General features: G+C 40.6%; 1 protein-coding gene across 2 annotated transcripts in view; it reads right to left on the bottom strand.

Moving 5' to 3' along the window:
- PEPD (peptidase D) overlaps positions 1-16,714 on the bottom strand; it is a 145,737-nt gene that overhangs the window by 99,183 nt on the left and 29,840 nt on the right. For both annotated transcript variants that reach the window (XM_041490575.1, XM_041490574.1), the window contains 3 exons: positions 9,421-9,465; positions 3,086-3,161; positions 1,642-1,688 (listed from right to left, as the gene is read on the bottom strand). In XM_041490575.1, the coding sequence (XP_041346509.1) occupies positions 1,642-1,688; positions 3,086-3,161; positions 9,421-9,465 (168 nt within the window). The remainder of the gene's footprint in view (positions 1-1,641; positions 1,689-3,085; positions 3,162-9,420; positions 9,466-16,714) is intronic.

The raw sequence follows: 16,714 nt of genomic DNA, 5'->3' as shown, positions 1-16,714 counted from the left end.
GCCATTATTCTTCCTAGCAGACAGAAGAATAGCAGACAATTTAAATTTTTAGGGCCCTTTTCCCCTAAAGGAACAGGTGCAGGGATGAATTTCACCAGTAAAAGAAACTGAAATTCTAATTATAGTCTCCAAGGCAGACACAGTAGAGCAGTCTGCCAAGACCTCTTTCATTAGCTAAACAACTTCAAACTCAAAATTTCAAAAAGTGTAATCCATCAAGATTTATGGAAGAATAGAAGGCAATTTTAAATAGGTGTGGTAGCTGCTTAAGTTATTTCTTTTTTTCAGTTGAAAGACACAAATAATCTTTTCAAATATTTGATGTGTGTGGAAGGAGTTAGCCAGGGAAGAATGAAAGTCCTGGAGAAAAAAGGTAATATACCTTGTAGACTTACAGAAGAGTGTTTATATATGTACTTGTTGTGTGACATTTAAATCAAATTGGCATTGAAAAGCACCTGAGAAGAAATTCTGCTCTAGGGAAATTTTTGATTGCTAATAATTTCCAGAGCCAAAATTTCACTATTAGCACATATAGCATGGTCAGTGAGTAAAATGAACACAAACACAAAAGTTCAAAAATAAAGACAGAATGTAAACAATTTATTTTTTCCCCCGTTACCTTGTGGTATATATAAATGCAGTTTGAGGCACTGACAAATTATAGGCATGAGCCTATAGAGTCTTCAGAAATTTAAACTGCTTAAATGGTACATTAGTATCTTCTAAGGGCTTTATTTGTCTTTTGAGCTACCTTGAAATCCTGATGACAAATGCTGTCATCTCTTTATATTCCCTTCCCTGGGTGCTTCTCTAGCCTGCTTACAAGCCTTTGAAAAATTACTGCCAAGAAACAACAGTAACTGACATATGGCTGCTATTTTCTATTTCTTCATTATATAAATACTTTGAAAATTGAAAATATCATATACAAGCTAAAAATAAATGGACTTGATGATCAAAACTATGCTTTATATGATAAATGCTGATGATCTAATGTAAATATTGATCCAAGAGAGGAAGCAATGTTTTCCTTAGATCTAGACACATCATTAGTGTATCAGTTAGGACGAGCAAACCCCTCCTGGATTCCTGTACAGCACATTCTTTTCAACATAAGAGATATCTGCTGCTTTCTTATTGACTTCTCAGCAGCTGTAGAACACCCATCACATGTGTAATCTGAGCTCCTTGTGCAGGCCAAGTACAGGTACTGCTGTCTTGTAATTGCAGGCAAAATGTAGTTGCACACAGCCCTTCATAAGACTCTTAAACACACACTCATGCAGCCTTCTAAGCACAACCAGACTAAAGGCAATGTTTAACCATAAACACAGTTTTATTGGATGGCTTCAAACAATGAGAACAGCTATTTCATCAAGCTTCTGTAAATTACTGTAATTCCAGGAAGAGAGATATGCTACACTTAACCAAAAAAATAACGACCCCTCATCAAATGCATGTTTGAAACAGATGAAGTACCACCTCAAAATAACAAAATAATACTTACAATGGCCTTCAAAAACCAATGAACTCTCAGTCTCAACTGAATCCATGCTACTGCATTGTCTCAGCTATTGCTTTTCCCCCTGCTACCAAGATATTATCTTTTTTTATTATAATTTGTGTAAGAACTCTTACCTCTCCATCTCGTATTCTTTCATTCCTACTTTTACAGCCTTCATTACCTGTAAGATACATATTAGCATGGGACCATCATAGCAGGAGGAAATCTCATATTTATAAATTTATGACTTATGACTATCTCCAGAGAAACCTATATTACAAAAATATCATCTGTACTTCATTTAAATTTACATCAGTACATGCATTTTAAAACTACACTGGAATCAAACACTTAAATCTTTAAAAATGCCTGCAGTCTCCAGCAATAAAGCAAGTTTAATTGCCAAACTACTACATCCTAACGAAGTGCAGCTCATCAAAATACCAATGTTCAATTGTGAAAGCTGTGGTGAACATGGCAGCAAGTCCTTTTGTTCTACTTAGGCAAAACAAAGCTATGAACTGCATTATCCTACATGGGAGAGTCTTTTTTATACTTTGAAATCTGAATCAACAGAAAACTACTAGAGTTAACACCAGTTTACAAATCATAAATCTGATCCTTGTTCTCAGATTTACTAAGAAAGTTTTATTACTTTGTTTCTGTATTATAGAAGTTCTAGGCAGCTGCTCTACGGAAAAAATACTCTCAGATGTGATAAGGTTATTCAAGAATGACGAAAAAAACAAGGAATATGAATGCAAAATTACTATCCTTTGAGTTTTCAGTTTTACAATATTCATTTTAGCACATTCTTCCCCTTCATAGTTTGGATATCTGAGGAGCAGGAGCCAAGACAACAGCTGAGTCAGTAACCTCATCAGCCAGTTTTACCTGAACTCCCCCTGCTCATCACCACTCTCAGAACTCATGGGCAGATCTGCATCCCTCTATGGAGTGCAGGACTGACACGCACGGTGGTTTTGTCGTGACCACCAGGAGAGGTGCAGCTCCCCTGGCGCAGTGCCAGGTCCAACCTGAGTAGCCTCGCTGAGAGCCTGGACTTGTCATGGCCACGCTGGTATGGCAACAGAACAGCAGGGCTCAGCACTGCCCCAGGGACTCAGCCAGCTCTCAGGAGCACCCTGAGGAATCCTTTCCCTGTCCTACACTGTGCATGGAAACACTCCCCCAGTCCATCAGGATCTGGGAATGGTTACCTGCTAGTTATGCTTTTCAGAGCTGCACATGGGCCTGAATAATCTTGATCTTTTATTTCTCTGTCATGATACAGGTATTTGTGCACACAGAACAGATAGACTGCAAGCAGGTCACCTTCTGCTGAGGTGAGCTCTTACCCAAACCCACACTTCATTTCTCACACATCACAAACGCACCAGTGAGTTCAAGGACAATGCAAGGTACATTACTGGGCTGTAATAGGAGGGATATTATCCTCTTATTTCTATCCAGCCTTTCCATTATTTTATTACTAAGCAATTCTGGGTTGCTGGGGACATTTTCTGAGTACCACTGCTACACTAAGAGCAAAAATTATTAACAGTAAAGATCCATTACCTCTTTATGAGCTTCACTGGAGATTTTATTGGTGTAGCGCAGAACTTCCAACTCCATGTCTGTCTTAATGACACGACTTAAAGAGAAGAACAACAGATAGCATGTTAGACTGCAACTTCCCAGCTAAAGAATGCAAAATGAAAAAACCCTGAAAATAATATGCATCACCTATAATAAGATTAGATCAAGTACACCTCAAGAGCAAACAGCTATTACAGTATTCATGACAGCAAAGTATTGTTGGCATTGATTCAGCATTAGCAAAACAATCTTACAAAGGCAAGTCACAAGAATTTCAAATATCAGCCTGCCCTATTTAATACTTATAAACAAGTGGCTCAACCAACCTTTTTTCAACTCTTCTACAATACATTAAGAACAAAACCAATGCAATTCTGCATTTGTAATAACTCTAACACTACTTCAAATGGAACATTTGTACAAGTATGCTTGATTTTCTTTTAAACACAATTTGAAACTATTTTACATATTTAAATTCCCAGAGCTCCAGAATTTCTGTTCACAATCCCAACTCCCACCTATTTGCAACACCTCAAAAGGTGGGCAAGGGGTGGTGTGAAAAAATGCTATTTTTTTTGGTATTCAAAAACCCAAACCACGAATTCAGGAACCACAGCAGCGGTAATTACAGCCATGATGTCCATTCTTTCACATGCTTCTGAAGGAAGATAAAAAACATAAAGCCCCAAACAAACCAATACCCTAAAAACCCTATCCTACTCTTTGTGCTTTATGAGATACTGAATTCATGTATGTTTATGAGCCTTGATACTCTTTCTGAACTCAAGTCAAAAATGCACCGTTTAACTCTTCTCTACATGCATTTCTACCATGTACTTCCAACAAAAGCAGCTATTGACTGTGACATGCACAGTAAAGCAGACACAGTTCCATAACCTCTATTAAACACCACATACTCCTTCCACTGTTACAAACTGAATTCCTGGTATTTTTTATGCCCATTTCAAAGGCAGCTGTGAAGTACACACATACTGTTTACAAAGTACAGAACTACGTCTATTGAATTGTATGAAAATATGTCAGTCATGTTTTCGAGCTGCACTTCAGGGTTTGCAGCAGTTGCAAAGAACCATAAATGTTACACTTTCAAACTGCCACCAAGACCCCTCTTTTTGTTGTAACATGCTCCTCTTCACACTGCTGTAGAGAACTGTTTACTGTATTTCTGCTCTGTAGTTTGTTTTAATGAGTTCAATGAGTCCAGAAACAGGTTTCTCAGCCAGCAGTGCTTCTGATGTGAGATTACAGCATTTTCCACAGACAGTGCATTTCTATAGCACAGCCACTCCCTTCAAACATAACTCTCCTGGCAAGAGTAAAGGTACCTTCGTAAAATCCTGATATTGATCAGAATGCTTTTACAAACAGGAACACTTGTAGAGGGGAGTGGATTGACTTTCTTAGTCAAATGGAAGGTGACACAAAATAATCACTATGCAATTGAGAACGAGAAATACAAGGTTTTAAAATGCACACCCAGGTGAAAAAATTACACTGAGATGGTAAAATCTGCTGACTGTGAGCGAGGAAACAAGCTTCCACTCCTGTCTTTCAGCCAAGACATAAAAAAGAGTGGCTCAAATATATTTCTGTTAGAATGAGGCAGCAAAGGTGTATAGATTTTTAAATTTTTTTTAATCCTATTCCTTGGAAGACTGCATGTGCTAGCAGGGTAATTTAATATTTGTTTGATGTGCCTTTATATTACCTTCAGTATACAGTACATATCCATGATCTGCAATTGCCCGAAAAATAGGTTGTTTCATAATTCAGTTGTCTAATCTCTTTGTTGCAATCTGCTAGTAATAAAAGTTAGTAACTGCTCCACAGCAAGTGCAAACAGTGTTAGAAACCATTTCCCTTGGCTTGGGCACAAGGCTTCACGATCAAGATATTTGTATGAGATCACAATTTCTCAGGTATCTGTTGGAATATAGAAATTCATGCTCAGGCTCAGACTGACTATTTATGCAATGCAGCTCCTTCATTTACACAAGGTCAGGCACTGAAATACTTCACAGAAAATATTTAGCCATTCTGAGACCAACAAAAACTATGCAAGGAGTGAAGGAGAGAAGGAAGGAGAAGAGAGGATTGTGCAGGGAACAGGATCAACTTCACCCTACACCGGACCCGGGGCTCCTGGGTTACAGTGGTGCTGTTGATGGAGCTCCCACATCATGTCTGGCTGGTAGAAGAGCCTGTGTTTCACCACCTTCTCCCTGTTTTGACAGTGCAAAAAGCAGCACCCTCCCAAGCCAGGTTTACAGCAGTGGTTGGCACTTCAGGGCAATCCTGTGATGAGTGTCCACAGTTCTCATGATGTTTTCCCCCACTTCCAAAATAAGGACAGGAAGAAAATCCCACCTTTTTTCATGAATGCAAACTTCAACATTCTATTAAAAACAGACTTTAGACCAGTTACAGCCTCTGCATAAATGCATTAACGTTTTAATGGGAACAAATAACTTCCAGGCTCCAGCTAATGCAAATTGCCACAATGTACAGATTCCACTCCTCAGATTAGCAGGGGGACCACTCAGTGCAATCTAGTTGAAATAGAAGCACAAGTCTCTGAGTGTCAGGACTGACCTAAAACTTTCACCTTTTTTTCCCCCCTTCATTTTACCAGTGTAAAAACATTTCTTCTTTCTCATTCTCCTTTTACACACATTTTCTACTTTTATTTTCACTTAGCCATATGAGCAGCTGGTCTTTTCACCCATGTCAGTCATCCAGCAGGACAGAGAAACTTTAATATAAACAAGAATCATTTCAATCCCGAAAGTGCATTTGGGCATTTTAAATGTCTGGATGCCAAATTACATGCATGACCTAATCAAGTGGTGAAGAGCATATAGAATTTGAGGCAATTATGAGGCTGAAACTCACACAACTCAACTGTATTTTCCTAAACAAGTGCTCTCCTCAAAGATACATAAATTGGCTCTCTATGTGCATTCTGCAGCTCTGATAATGCTGCCAGAATTATTTGTTTCCAGTTATCAGATGAGTGTTTTATCAGCTGGCTTGTTTTGCTGCTTTTTATTACATGTGTACAACCTTAATGTCTCCCTTCTGTGACATACTTGGAAAACACCCGGGAATGTCCACTCCTCCTTTTCCTTCAGGAAATATTAGATTTACAGACCACCTAATATGTAAGGATGATGCCCATGTGGGCAGACTTCACAGGCCTGCCTTATTTTTACCCTTTCTCACCTCTGCTGTTACCTTTCCACATTTTATTTATAGAAATTTCTCTATCACAGTTGATATATTTGCATAAAAACTTGTTAACTGAATTAGCATCAATGCCAGCAAACACAGCAATGCACATATGCAAAGGAGAGGCATCACAGTACAATTCTGAAAGACAGGTGCATGAACATCACAGACAGGAGCTCAAAAAAATGTTAAGAGGTTTACAGCATAGATAGAAAAACCTCTGAAAACAAACAAAAAAAAATCCAAATGCACAGTTTTAAGATATTAACATACAGATCAGTTTTCACAAAGAAATAATTATAGCTTTCCATCAAAATAATGCAGAAAACCAGAACATATGAAATCTTCCACATACAACTATCAAACTCCATTTTCACTGAGTTTACAGGAAAATACAGTATATACAGGCACAAAGCTGCAAATTACCAAATGTTTACTTCTGCCAACAACATGATTATGATAGACACTGGCAAATTAGAGGAACAAAAGGCCATTTGGCTAAGTGTAGGTGTCAAAAAAACTCCTGATTGCTAAGGAGATAATTTAGACAAGTTTGAATTCTTTCTTCTGTTAGATGGCATTTTCTTTTCAAAACACTGGAATCAATACTTAGCATACCCATTTACTATGAAATTTGAAGTGGAAGCCTTTAAATTTAAAATGAAAGTTTTAAAATTTGTTTGGAAATACACCCATACCATAAAATGAAAAAAAAACCAAAAAAACCACCATCTGCAAACTGCTGAAGTCCAGTGTAAGGTTGAATTATGCTTTTTTAAGTTCCATACCAAGTCAGAAAATGATGACATCTTGAAAAAGTAAACAAGAGAGGCAACGGATTCTTAACCACAAACACTTTGCCTCTTGTCATTTTTTCTGCATTTTATTAGAAGACTGTATAATACTAGAGTTGCCTTTTGTAGCTCCCAGTTCCCCCTGGCTGGTTCAGAAAGCTCAGCCATTTCATCTCTAGCTGGCAGTTTGACAGCATGGCATAGAGCAAAGTTTTTCTGACAAGTACCATGTAAAACACAGTAGTTCAGAGTTTGCCAAATCTGAAATGAAACGCTTCCCTGCAAGGAGATGATTCAAAGAATGCAATTTCCTACCCCAGAATATAACCCACAAGAATTCATCTTCCTAAAAGAAAAATGTTCTTAACTCTAAAAATATTGCTTTCCAAACAAACGTTCTTGGCTGGTAACTTGACATTCAAAGGAGATTTCTACTTTAGTAAGCTTTAATATACATGACCTATCCTTCCCATGTTAATTGCACCAGACACTTAAATCCTAACAACCATCTTTAACATACTTCTGACTTAAAATGAAAGCCACCAAACTCAGTGAAGCCTTTTTAAACATCTCTGAATACAAATCTAAACTTTTTCTTTACTTAGAATTCGCTTTTCTTGAAAGCCAGGTGTAGGGAAGGTGCACACCAAGCATCCCTCTTCTGTCAGGCTGCAGGAAGAACTGAATCAGAATTCCAGGCTGCCACTCACAATTTACTGAAGAGATGATTCCTTCCACCCCAGCTCCAGGTGCTGCCTTTCTACTGCCTCAGTGCTCCTTCTCTCTCAGTACAACCTCCAGGGCACTGACATGTTTGTCCTTACCTGAGCTTCCTAAAGAAGATTTAATCACCCTTTAACTGAATCCACGGAGGTAAGGTGGATGGAAACAACCTGAAAGCTACCTTGGAAAAAAGCCTGTAGTCCTACTCCAAAGCCTTCTGCAGCTAAAATTGCCATCTCTGTCCTTGTTGTCCTGCTGTGCCTTCAGTGCAAAGCTTGGAAATCAGACAGGCCCTCTCCAGATCCTCTTCCTCACCTCTCTTAAATTCAGAAAACAAGCCTACAACATAACCTCTCTGTTTAGGAAAAGGCATGGCACAAACTCTAGAAGGACAGAACAGATCTAAAGATCAGTCCCCCTGACACTCGTCAGCAGGAGCAATGAGTCCACCACCACAGCTGCAGGCCCCCCCACAACTCAGGGATGGAACAATGTCTACACAAAGCCTCCCTCCTTCCCACTTCCCTTTTGCAGCTTTATGTCCTGCCAAGCAATGAAAAATATCTGCCACAACAGATACGTGACCTTTTAACAAGTCTAAATGTTCCAAAATCACTGATGTTCAAAAAACATCTCTGTACCACGCATCTCCACAGTTTTCAAGCTGGCAATTAGCTGTGGATGGAGACAGCAGAAGATGGTTCTCAGCATATGTGCTGAAAATAAGCATTAAAAAGCATAATATGTAGTAGCATGCAATACAATACTCTGCAACAGTGGTAGTCAGAGGGTGCACCTGTGTTTTGTGTTTTAACCTTATCTGTCTTAACTAAGGATTTGCTTCCTCATTTCTAGATTAATGCACCCAAAAAAAGCTTAGATAAAAACCCAATTCATTAACAAAAAACCACTACTATGTTCTTTCATCCACTACTGTGTTTCTTCAGTAATTTTCTAAATGGAAAACTAGAGAACCTTAGTCGGAGCAATCCACGTGGACAAAGTCAGCAATGTTGACCAAAAGAGGATAACTAGTAAAATGGAGCAGCTTTGCACTTAGTCACACATCTAGTTTGTTTGTTTCAGATAGGCTACAGCAGAATTACAAAGTACAGTTATATGAATAATAATTCAACAAAATAAAGGCTGTTAAAATAAATCCTGGAGAAGAAATAACACCTAATTAAATACTACCTGTTTAGACAGAGTTTTGATCTACGTTTGATTTCTGTTGCTAGAACATAAATTCCCCCATTCATACAAATTCATATTTACACGAATGTGACTTAAACCCTAGCACATCCTAGAGAAATGAGTATCCAGATAAAATGCTTAAGAAATGTTACATAAATTCTTTGGTTTTCAATACTGTTACCTTGCCCTATTATTATGTTTGTCAATTATTTCCAGTCCATAACATGAAATCAATTTAAAATTAAAACTCCTGTGGTAAAGTAGGAGGCTTCAGCTGAGGGAACGTCTCTGAAGCAATGGTACAGTATAAGCATGCTCAACACTGCTCAAAGAAAAAGATTTTATGTTACTCACCATTCTGCAATTTCAGGATGAAGAATTTTGTTGTTGACATTAAATCTAAAAAAAACCCAAAGACACTAATATTAAAAAGCAGCCAGCCACAACAGCAGAGACTACATACTCCTTTTTTTTTAACCACATCTTCTCTAAGGCAGTAAAGTGAAAACAAGTATTGTAAGGGAATTCAACAGAGAACCCAGTGAGAAGAATGCATTCAATTTTAAAATACATGAGACTAAACCATATACATAATTTTAAGAATGTGCAGAAGCCAGTGTAACAATATGTTTGAGACATGCTTATCACACTTCTTTTGGCAACAATAAAATGTTAGGTTATCAGTTCACTGCTGTGATTGTGGGGCAGACCAGACTGACCTCCAGGCATTCATTCCAAATTATTCTGTGATTTTTACTTTGTTCCTCAAACACTCTTCAATGAAATTAAACCCAGCAAAGAGCAGATTTCATCCTTTCAAGCCTTCCCATTTCTGTATGCACAGAGGTGGCCATGTGACAAACAAGCTTGCTTAGAGGATGGTGAAAAGGAAAATGACCTCTCCATGTCTTTTCCAATCTGCAGAAGAGGCAAAGCAGAAGCTCCCAACTCGCCTTGGCCTCTGACACTTCACTATTTTTCTGTTTATTTTCTACATGAACAATTCATGCATTCTTGGAATGATTTTGAGGGTCTCGAAACAATAACACTACAGTGGCAAATAGAGCAAGCAGCTGAGTAATTAGGTGGAACACAAATGGATTTTCAAGCATTGTTGAAGGGTTTTTTTTGCTTACAATTTATATGCCTAAGGAGTGTTCTGCATCAAGGATATTTTTGTCTGCTCAGGATTGTTGGCTCTCAAGTTAGGGTATTCAAGAGAATTAAAATGCTACAAGCTCCCAATTGTTCTTCAAAAGAATGTTATGAGGCAACAGTTCATTTTCCCACATTTTTGAAGGAAAAAACTAAGTCTATTCCAGGTTATTAACCATTCTTTATACCTCAGAAGGGACCAATGAAAGCACAAATCCAATTAAAAAAAAATTACTTAGAAGTCCCTTTTAATTGTGTAAAGGTCTTCCTGTGTCCTGAGAAAGCAGAAAATAAACCCCTATGTTTCTCTTTTTCAGAAACAGATGCTCATAAACTTAAAAAATCCTAATAAGGAGAAGGATAGTAGCTCAAACCAAAAACTTATTACAACACTCAACAAGAACAAGCTGTATGGTATTCAATATTATGGGTATTAATGGGAAATCACTGTAAAAAAATTCAAGACAAAAAGCCACCCACCAGTCACAGAACAGTGCATCACTATATAACAAAATTGGTCACTTGGAAACAACAAAGTATCAAAAGGGCATGTTTTCAATTTAATCATCACCATCTCAAAAATTATCACTTTTGTAGAACAATGCAGAAATAATTCTACAATGGAAGAGACAGTAAAATGCAAATTTATACAGAAGAAAATATATGAATGACATAGTAAAATCAATCTATGAATATTCTAAGAACCCAAAAGCCTGAGCTCCCTGTGTGGCTGGAGAACACACCAATTGACAGCACCACAGAAAACCAAGACAGAGAATTATGATGCAGCTGTAACAAGAGACAAAAAACCTTTCAGTAATGTCATCAGTATGTCAGACAGAAAACTGATCAATGAAGGCAAATGTAAGGAGACAGCGCAGCACTGGAGTGCCCAACAGCAGCTCTACGCAAACAGAAGTAAGCTATGGTTATTGTGAAGTAACAAAAGAAAATAAAGCACAAGGAAGGGCAGTTACAGAAGGCAGCTGACTTTGACTCTGAAAATCCACATCTCAAAAAACTGAATTGATCACTTTAACTACAAGCACAAATGGATGAAATCACAAGCAAATTAAATGAGCCAAATAGAAACCTCATAAAAGAAGACTGTCTCACCTGAGCATTCAGAAAAGGGGGGAAAATTGTACACTGATGTAGACTTACAGCAGCTCACTCTTTTAGAAAAGCCATTTCAGTCCCTGGATTTTATCTTTCCTGACCACGCCTCAGGTTTTAGCTTTTATAATTTTCAGATTCTGTGCTGCTTTAGTATGTAGACCTTCACATTAGGGGATGGTGAGCTCTCTTCACAGAGTAGGGAGAGCTCTTCTTGAACTGTCTTTGTGCTGCCAGAAATCCAAGTCTTGCTGGCTGGGACCACCTACTATGCCTACTGTGTGGCAGTTCCTTAAAATTCTGATCTGCTGTCAACTGGGGAAGCTCATTAAACTCACAGACAAGCAGCAGGACTGAATTAGGAGGGTGCTGATAGGTGGAGAAGAGCCAGGTCATCAGCTGAACAGAAGTTCTCTCTCTCACCTGAAAGACAGACTTTCTGATGTATGCCAACTAGAAAACAAGATGTTAGACCTCTTAGACACACATCAGCCCATATGTGCAAGAGAATATTGTAGGCCACTTTCTCAAGGAAATCAAAGATTAAGGACAGAACTGTCTCAGCTCCACCCACCTCGTGGCAGCTGTGGGTCCTGTGTGAGCAGCCACCTATTTATAACTGTGAGACTTCAAAGGCTGATGACTCAAATCATGCTTTAATCTCACTTACTCTTACTGTGTTGGTTTAGGGATAGTATTGTCCAATTTAGTGCTCTCGCTAAAACCACAGAATCACTGCCACTCACTTGCCCCCTTCCCCTCCAACTGGAAGCACAAAGTGCAAAGATCATGGGTTGAGGTAAGACAAATTTACTGGAAACAGCAATGAGGTAAGAAAACATACAGTAACAGCAACAGTATTAATAACAAAGGGTGTAAGACAAAGAAACAACTTACATGGAAAAAAAATCAACAATAAACAAAACAGCAGACTGTTCTGCCCAAAATGTTTCTCAACAGGAAGGAACACTCTTCTCTTCCAAAGCAAGAGGGTCCCTTCCTCCTGGCCCCAGCAATGACATGAAGGGGTGTAAACAACATGCATGGGTCCATGGCTGTGTGTACATGTATCCTAGATGTCACCCACGTCAGGAGAGCTGGTGTGCTGTCTGCTGACTGCTGCAGCAGGAGTTCACAACTGGTATCTGAGCAATCCCTACCTACTGTCTGTGGTAGCAATGGCACACAGTGACAGCGTCATTCAGCAACCAATATTATACAATTCAACATTACAAACTGCTCTCACCCAAAAATCAAATCCCCGCGAGGTGGATATCATGTTTCTCCATCCCTCTTCATCAACCACCAGGTCCTTGAGCAAAAGCAGTCCCACACATGGGTTTGGCTTTGCCTGAGGCATGACAAATCCACACTGCCTTCCCTGACACATTTCTCATATGCATCATGGGGACTGTATCCCCTGCTAAGGTCGTGGAGCTTCTGACTGAACAGGGCCAGCTCCATTGGCAGAGCTCTAGTGAAAACTACCCAGGTGGGCCCTGCTAAATGTGGGTCCCAATGTCCAAAGGTCCCACCACCCACTGCTTTCAGTGTGGCTTTGAACAGCCCATTGCAGCGTTCGACTTTCCCAGAGGCAGGTCTGTGACAGGGAACATGAAACACCCTCCCAGTCCTGGGCTCTCTGGCCAAGGTGTCCATGAGTCCATTTCAGAAATGACTCCTGCTGCCTGACTCAGCTCTTTCTGGGGTGCCATGTCACCACAGGACTTGTTTGTCAAGGACTGTGCCTCAGGCAGTGGTGTGAATGAATCTCCAGAATCCAGTGGTTGTTTCCACACTGTCAGCACACAGAGCTTGCCTTGGTGGGTCTGGCAGGAGCATGATGCCATCAATTTGCAGGCCTCCCCCTATTTATACTTCCCCCATGGTCCCTCACACCACAGAGGCTTTACTCCTTTGGCCCTGCTTGCCTGCAGTGCACGTTTCAGTCATGGATAACCTGGGAGATGGAGTCTGTGGTTAAAGCCACCCCTCGATCCACACCCATATGGATGTTGCCTCTTTTCCCTGACGACCTGAGGTGTCATGGGCCCACCAAGCCAGAAATAACTCAGCCTTACCAGTCCAGATCCAGCTGAGACCCTTTAATCTGGCAGCCCAATCCACCTGTCTGCTGTTGTGATGTCCTTTGCAGCCCCACAGGAAGGACTTGGACAGCCACGGTCTCAGCCCAGGCACTGATGTTCTGCCACAGTTCAGCAGCCCTGATGGGTTTCCCCTCTGTGCTGCCAACTGCTCTTTTCCCACCACTCCAGCCACCCCCACAGGGCATTTGCCACCACCACAAGCCAGTGCAGAGGCAGTGTTGGCCATTTCTCTCTTTCAGTGACATCCAAGGCCATCTGGAGGCTTTCAGCTCTGCAACCTGACTTGATCCACCTCGTCCCTCAGGAGCTTTTGTGACTCATTGTCTAGGACTCCCTGCAGCAGCTTTCCATTTTCAGTGATCCCTGTGGTACAGCAGTGAGGAGAGCACATCACTTTTCCTTTTCTGGTAGCTGATTACATGGTGGGGCCTCCTCAGCACTCACCTTCTCCTCCCTTATGATGGTGACCTGAAATTTTCCCCTTCAGGCCAGTTCCTGATAACTTTCCAGATCCCTGGGCAATTGGGGTTTCCTATTCAAGGTGTGACCAGAGCCATCCCCTTACTCCACACGGCATCAGGGCCAGGACTGTGGAAGGGACTTCTCTGAACATCCAGCCCAGCACTGGCACTCAGGGTGCCAGGGGAGCTGTGCTTCAGTGCCAATTGATAAAAAGTAACATCAGCCCTTCTGTCTGAGGACTTATCCACTGGAAACTGGAGCTGCTTTTATCCTTGGCTAATTTCCTGTGATGGTTGTTCCTCCTTTTGACTCACATACCTGAGCACCCAGGGCAGGGGTGGAGTTTCCATCCCACTTCTTCATATCCTCTCTGTGATCATGCAGTTAAAACCATAGCTTGCCTCATGGTGTGTCCCCTCTCTCTTGAGCAGGGGAGCACTTTCATTAAATTGTTGGACAACCTTGGACAGTGTTTCCATGGGTGTGATGCAGAACTGTGGTGGGTAAGAAATACTTTCTTCATATATCTTGCATTTGATAACCAAATTATCCACTGACTGTTGTTATTTCATGAGCTCACAGCCAGTGAGTTGGCACACAGTGATGACATGCTCCATAGGAACTTCCACGACATGGCTGTGTACACTGGATGTCATCTGGATTTATAGGGAGTGCTTGTTTGAATACTCACAGAGTACCTCCAGCACAGGTAACTCTCTCAGGTACTGGATACCTTGCTCCACGGGGTTCCACTTGTCTCTTTGCACTATTAGACCATCCTTGAGAGAATACCTTTCCCTCATGCTTTACAGGAGTTGACTCTAGAGGCTGAGCTTCTGTTCATTTTCTAATTCCCTGGTCAATTCCACATCCTGAGACACGGATCCCAGCTGCTTGGCTTCACTTCTTGATTTCATATCATGGGACACAATATTCCAGCATGGAACAGCTGGGTCACCAGGGGCTCTGCCAACTGGCATATGAAATCTTTTTGCACATCTCCCAGCTCACCTAGGGATAGGGATTGGGTGAATATCTCTGGCTCTGCCTCTTCCTCTTGTTGTGAGGGCCCTGCTTCCTCTTCATCCCTCACTAAGCAAATTGTCTTGGATATCTTTCTTTGTACAGGTGCAACTGCTCCTGGCACGGGCTGTTCCTCTGGCTCAGCTGCAGGTGGGAGTGTGCCCACAGCACCTGTTGCTCTGCTTTCCTCCTCCTCCTCCTCCCCTTGAGGGTGTTGTCTAGTGTCTGATAAATCACAGCCAGACCCCAGCACATTGCATAACTTTGTGCCCCTCTGGAACTGCCACAGCTTTTCCGCTGTCACATATTTTTTCACTTTAACAGGGTCTTGTAGCTGTTCAGAGTTGAACTTTCAAACCTTTGGAGCAGAATAGTCCTTCAAAAGTAGTCCCATTTTCTTTCTTTAGTGCTCCCACTAGAACAACAGTGCTACTTGCTTCCCCTCCCCCTCCCAGTGGAAGTACAAAAAGCAAAGATCATGGGTTGATACAAGAATAATTTTCTGGAAACAGCAATGAGATAAGAAAATGAACAGCAACAGCAACAAAATTAAGAACAAAAGGTGTAAGTCAAAGAAAATATTTACATGGAAAACCTTTGACAAAACACCCAATGGGACCGTTCTGCCCACCACATTTCCCTGCAGGAAGGAACACCCTTTTTCTCCAAAGCAAGAGAGAATCCCTTCCCCAGCCCCAGCACTGACATGAGCTGGGACAGAGCAACACCTGAGTCCTGACTGTGCTCCCTCCCAGACACTGCAGAAAATCAACCCTGTCCTGGCCAGCACCAGGACATGTACCAGCAAGACAGCCAAACAAACCAACCACATCCTGAAAGTTACTGCTTAAACTCAACAGGAAGAGCTTTTCACCACCAACAGTATTATGTTTCATTCACATAATTTGTGCACAAACCCCTACATAAAATCCCCTGACCATGGCCTCCCAGCAAAGTTTTGATCTCACTAGACAGAAAACAACTTACTCGTAACAAAACATGTACTACCCTAATGTTAGGAGGATTAGGCAGTGCAATCTAATTCTACATTTTTCTGCAATGTGCAAATTGACAAGACTTAGATGATGAGATATGTGGTCTTGAGGAAGAAAACAAATTGGCATTTGCTACAGTTGCAATCTGTAACATATTAATGCTCCCATTCAATCAATGCAGAACTAAGAAATACTACACTTTAAGGCATGTCCAAATTGATTTCATACTCAGTTGTCCTTTCACATGCAAGACAAATTCATTAGTTAAAACAACCCTAGAAATCCACACCACCCATATAAAAGCACTGTATAATGAGACCTCTTTTTGTCAGTTTAATGAATACACTCTGTGTGTCTAGAGTGATAAAAATCTAAAACGTATTGATACACAATGTTAGAATTTTCTTCTCTTCTTCAGCATGGAGAGTCTTTGTCCTAATGAATTGATTTGGCTATCCAATATGAAAGGAAGAATTCACTGCAGGACTTTAAGTACATTGCTTAAACTGTCCATCATTTACCTCAATTGACTCTGAGGATGAAAAAAACCCTGCCGACACAGTGAGCAAAGATTTATACAACAGTGATTTAAAGTATATGGTACATTACTGTTCAACCCTACAGGTTAAAAATACATTTTCTGTATGGTGAGTCACATCCTCTCAAAGCATTTTTACAAGGGATACACAACTGACATGATTAGATGAAAGAAAATCCTGCACATTTGAAGAATGGATCCGTGAATTAGGGGAAAAACCTGCAAACACAGAACTGGCCTCTATTAGCAAA

This window comes from Pyrgilauda ruficollis, unplaced genomic scaffold (genome assembly GCF_017590135.1).
Source record: "Pyrgilauda ruficollis isolate IOZ18807 unplaced genomic scaffold, ASM1759013v1 scaffold124, whole genome shotgun sequence".
In the NCBI taxonomy this organism is placed as follows: Eukaryota; Metazoa; Chordata; class Aves; order Passeriformes; family Passeridae; genus Pyrgilauda; species Pyrgilauda ruficollis.
The sequence above is the reverse complement of the archived record's forward strand: the minus strand, read 5'-3'. Positions and strand labels throughout refer to the sequence as shown.